The sequence below is a fragment of the Lupinus angustifolius genome, chromosome LG13 (assembly GCF_001865875.1).
Source record: "Lupinus angustifolius cultivar Tanjil chromosome LG13, LupAngTanjil_v1.0, whole genome shotgun sequence".
Classification (NCBI taxonomy): Eukaryota; Viridiplantae; Streptophyta; class Magnoliopsida; order Fabales; family Fabaceae; genus Lupinus; species Lupinus angustifolius.
In genome coordinates, this window is record NC_032021.1 from 16,995,862 (window position 1) to 17,001,675 (window position 5,814).

Below are 5,814 nucleotides of genomic sequence, written 5' to 3' on the forward strand. Positions count from 1 at the left end.
GGGGTAATGGTTGAAGTTTAGTGAATCATAGCTAGCCATGTCTATTCTAACCTCAACCTTATTGCCTTCATCATTACTCATCCCAAGAAGAACCAAACCAATTAACTCTCCAAATAACAAAGTTGTGTTCCATAAAAATGATCATTATTTGAATAGGATAGTGCCTCAAAAGAAGAAAGCTTCCTTCTGTATCCAAGCACAAGCACAACAAGTAGAACCATCCATTCCTTCATCTCCTATTATATATCCTACTGTGAGGCCTAAGTTTGTGTTGTTTGGTTCTTCCATCATTCAGTATAGTTATTATGAAGGTTGGGGAGCTACTCTTGCTCATTTGTATGCACGCCAGGTAATTTTTCCCGGATAATTATGATTTCTTTTCCCGAAAGAGTTGCTGAGAAGTAAGTCTCATATCAAAGTAAAAATCGAACTTATTTGTGGTTGTTATAAGATGTTTTTTAATCATGGATCAATATAATCCTTAGTCTAGTCCGATAGACTTTTTTAGAAATGACATGTTGGGAAGTAAGTTCAACATCGATTTAAATATATCTAACCTTAACAAAAAGATAATTCAATATATATTTAGTTGGTTAATTTTTAACCTATGTATTTTCATTCTCTCCCTCTATCGTCTTCTTTCTTTCTGCACAATCCCTCTCTTCTATGGTGGTTGACCAAAGCCTATATGAATGATAGTGTTATGAAAAATATAAAGTAAAATATTATGCTAGTAGGGTATACAATAATGTTAATGACTTTAGTAACCATTTGAGAATCACAAAAAACTTAATACTTTAATAGTGATCGATGAAGGAGGATTAGTACAGGAGAAGATAGTGTTATGAAAAATATAAAGTAATATATATATATATATAATAATATTTGTATCCATTTATTTATAGTGAGAATCTAAAATGAAAATAATATTCTCCTTTCTAATACTTGAGAAATTCCTCACTTGTGATGAATGATGAGTAGTAGTTGGGAATGGTAATATTTGATTGATGATAAATGTAACTATGATTTTGAAAGAGAAAAAAAAAAGGTGATACTCTATAAAATATGGTGTCACCAAAGTCTCAATTTTAGGTGGTAAATATGGCAGACTTTGATTTTTCAAAGATGCACAGTCTTAATTAAAAATGAGTCGAAGTGTAACTATTTTTTATGTTGATAAATAAATATTTATTTTGTCTGCACTAATTAAAGACCGATTAATACTATTGTTATTTTTAATTTCAATATTCGGTCAAACTTTCTTTTTCTCAATTCTACCTTCATTCGATAATTATTCATATTATTCTTTTTACTTTATTTTATTTTTTCTTCTCTCTTCACTACACATACCAATTAATACACATGAACAAAATAAAATATAAAATAAATGAAATTATTTTATTTAACATATAATACCTTTTAATAACTTTTTAATTTATGTGATTAACCTTAGAAAAGCGAGAAATTCTTTAAAAGAATATTAAGTAGTTTTCTGTTTTTCTTTATCTGAAATTAGAATTTAAATTAAACGTTATAATGGGTCTTTTTTACAACATTCTTGTAATGTTAAAGTTATGATCTTTTTATATGATCATTTTTAAAATTATATATTAATTCCTTTTGTTATTTAAATATTCTATGATTAATAGAAAAGATAAAAACTATAATTAATTGAGTAAAAAAGAAAACAAAAGAGTCTCGTTAATGAAATTACATGTATTATAATTTTAATTATGTGAAGAGATAATTTATCTTGAGTAATTTATTACGTAATATGATGGATAATAAATGTGTTACATTATTAATCGCAATTGAATAATGTGATGACATAGGTGGATATAGTTTTGCGTGGATATGGAGGTTGGAATTCAAGGACTGCTCTACGGGTCCTGGACAAAGTTTTTCCAAAGGTCAGCATTTTCGTTACTTTTTTCTAATTTATAAAATATAACATATAATATTAAACCATCTATTTAATAATACATGTGTTTAACCATAAGTATATAATTTGATATATTTATATAACTATTGTTAACCTTAATTATTTCATCTTGTTAGACTAACCTTAATTGTTATTACATTATTTACCATTCATTTTTAGTTATAATTGACTCTTAAGTAAAAATAATACAAATGAAATAGTTGATGTATTGAATGTATGTAAATTTTCACACTAATTATGCATAGATATTAATATCATATAACATATAAGTGTATTGGCAAATTACATCATTCAATAATATAAGTTTTTTTTTAATATTTTTTAATCTTAACCGTCACTTAATTTTATTAATAAATCCAATGGTTTGTAACTTGTCCAACAAGCTAAAACTTATCAAGTGCACCAAACTGAAACTAAAACTAATGCATGGTAGAATTAAGGAAAAAATTGTTTTCTTAATACTTTTTGTTAGAGTTGGTTAAAACATGACAAAGAGTCAAAGGTGCACAATATGACGAATAAGCTTCAAACAAAATTAGGCTTCATTCTTCATCTAACTTTTCAAACAAATTTTATTTATCTTATTTCAAGTTGATACATAACAAACTTGGACTTTTTTTAGGAAAAGATAAAGGAAAAAATACAAATTAAATAATATTGTTGTGCTTCCCATGTGCTAGGTTTTTTACTTTTTATCATACACATTTAATTTGTTTCCAAAACTCTCTCACATAGTTCTTCATCCAAAAAAGTCTTGTATATTTTTATTTTGGACACAATTGTTTCTATACATGTGGTTCCAAACATATGGCCCCTTTACATCACTTGCACCCTCAAAACTCTCCCACACATTCACGTCTTTCCCCTACAATTTCAAACATATATGATAATCTACCTCACAATAGAATTAACAAATTGACTATGAGTAATGATATATTCTCATATTAAATCATCTTACTAATCATCTTAGCCACAAAAAAATGATACATGTCACTTATAAATCAATCATTAATAAATAAAGTATCTTTTTATGATATGTGTCGTCTCCGTGTGAGTAGGAGGATTAGTAAGAAGATGTAGTAGGAGGATATATCATTTCCCATTTACTATATATGTTACATATCTAGGTTAAATTATAATATTGCACACGATATCCTCAACTTGATCTAAGAAGTTAGATTATTTTGATTTTAACAATATTAAATGTAAAATAATGAATTTCTTAATTATCACACTTTGTTAAATGTACATAAGGTTTAATTTTTTTAAAACTTTGGACAATATGATTACTTTAATTTTTTGATCAAATTGACATATAAAGAATCATTTTTTTCTCTCTTTGATTTTCTTTAACTCAGAATGCACCTCAACAACCATCATTAGTGATTGTATATTTTGGTGGTAATGATGCTACTCATCCACAACAAGATGGAAATGGTCCTCATGTACCTCTAGAAGAATACAATGAAAATATGAGAACAATTTTTATCCATCTTCAGGTAAACTTTCACTTTATATTTCATTATCATGTGAATTAAATCACTCATATATCCTTATATACTAAGTTTTCTAAACTTGACTACAAAGTTTGACTCAAATTCAAATGCTTTTCAGAGTCTTTCAGAGAACACTCGCATTTTATTTCTCAGTACTCCTCCCATCAACGAGGAACAACTCTATGGAGACAGGTTTAGATTGAAATTATTTTGCTATTTGATATTTATAATTTCATAGAAACAAACAATTTTTTTATAAGCAAAATGTATTAAAACCAAACATATTCCAAAAACAAAAGGTTTAGAGTATAGTTTAAATTGTGGTGCAAAATTGTAATGGTTTTGAGAATCTTGAGACAATTAAATGCATATAGTTTTCTATAATTATCGTAAATATTATACCTTAAACATAATATTTAATTGAAATTCCAATTTTATAATACATATAATAATAGCATAACACTTATATCTACAGTCTACACATAATCTACTTAAAGATATACTGGAAAAAATGTATTATGACACGAAAGTTTACATGTCAATCTAAAATGTACTTAAACATTTAAATTTTTTGATTATTTAAATTTACATTTCAATCTAAAACTCTGATGAGTAAGTTGTTGAAATTGAAACAGTATTCCTCTTGACCCACCAAAGACAAATGAATCCCATCGAATATACTCAGAAGAAGGTTTAAAAGTGTGCCGGGAGTTGAATATAAAGGCCATTGATCTATGGTCAGCAATTCAGGAGGAAAGGGAGGATTGGAAAGATGTTTCTTTCATGTAAGTATGCTATCGTATAGGAAAATAACCCAATTTGAATTTGATTCTTAAAACAAAATATAAAATAATTTTAAATAGTAATAAAAAAATTCAAGTTGGGACAATTTGATCAATGGGAAAAGGTCACCAAATAAATTTTTTTAAAATTTTCTATCGTGTAATAAATTAGTCACTTAAATTTAGGAAAATATTTATTGTCTCTTAAAATAAAGTGCCTCTTATATGATTGATTGAAAATATTTAATTATTTATTATTTATATCAATCATAAAGAGTGACAGATAGTTGTAGTATATGAAATAAGAGAACATATAAATTTTCTTAAATTTAGATTAAATTGACTGACTTGAAATTTTTGAAACACCAATTTATAAAAACTAATAATTTGAAGCTATATTGAAAGACTTTAATTTTAAGGTTTATCAAAAGTAATAAGTAACAATTCCTTAATGTGATTAAGTGTTTTGCTTTTTTTTTTTATAAGCAAATATATTAGAAACGGGCATAAGAGGTGACAAACCAATTACTGATTAAGTGTTTTGCTTATTTCTTATAGTGATGGAATTCATTTTACCAAAGAGGGAAGCAATGTAGTCTCAAAGAAGATATTGAAGGTTCTTAGAGAAGCAGATTGGGAACCTAGTCTGCATTGGGAAGATATGCCCATTGAGTTTAAAGACTATTATACCCCTATTGGTCCTGGTGGAGAGCCTATTGATGAATCCAACACTCGCTTCCCTCCAGGTGTAGAATGGGAATGAGATTAAACATTTAGTATTGTGCCTAAATAAATATGGTATTATTCATTCGGGAGCACATCTAATGTCCTATATAGGGTGTTATTTTATATGTTATTGGTTGTGATTGGTTGAAAAATGTATTTAAGTTAAAAATTTGATAATTAAGTATTTTTTGACCAATCACAAGCAGTGACGTATAAAATGTTATAGTTTTTTGTGACGAGAGATGTTCTCCCAATTGTTTAAGGCATTTTCAATAATTTCTCCCTTGTTTTTCACTTTGTGAGTGGTGTGAATGTGTGACTGTATTTGTGCTTCTCTTTAGCCAATAAAAAATATTATCTTGATAATCTATCTATATTAACTCTTGTCATTTGAATTTTAGATGATTTTTGGAAATTTGTTTAACATAAAAATTGAAAAGACTGGATATAGAGATAATTTAATTTGTTGTGAAATAAGTTGTCAAAAGATGATCTGGACAGTAAAAGAATGTGGTTTGCTAGGGTTTGACCTCCAACATTCTTGGATTTTCATTTTTCATCACGCACATCGCACCAATCATTCCATGGCCTTTCCTTGGAGGTTCAACCTCAGCAGGGGATGCTCCTCCTCCTTCGATCCCAGTTCAAGAACCTGGCTTGGTTCCAGCTGAAAATAAATCTTTTGCCCAAGCTCTCAAAAACTCATGCAACTTCACAATATCACAGTTGCCTCAACCTTGCATTAAGGGAGAAGCTATTGCCATTAAAATACCAGAGGAAGATTATCAAGTAGGTTTGCAAAGGTGTAAAAACCACCTTCATGGTCGCCTAATCCTATCAAAAGGGGACAACCCGTTAAAGTTCACAG

The 5,814-nt window shown here is 28.0% G+C and overlaps 1 protein-coding gene across 1 annotated transcript; it reads left to right on the forward strand.

The window, feature by feature from the left end:
* Positions 1-4,998, forward strand: LOC109325406 (GDSL esterase/lipase At2g38180-like). The gene is made up of 6 exons (XM_019557756.1): positions 1-349; positions 1,833-1,910; positions 3,301-3,441; positions 3,557-3,630; positions 4,074-4,223; positions 4,779-4,998. Exons 1-6 carry the CDS (start codon positions 38-40, stop codon positions 4,981-4,983), a joined length of 960 nt encoding a protein of 319 aa, XP_019413301.1. The 5' UTR covers positions 1-37; the 3' UTR covers positions 4,984-4,998.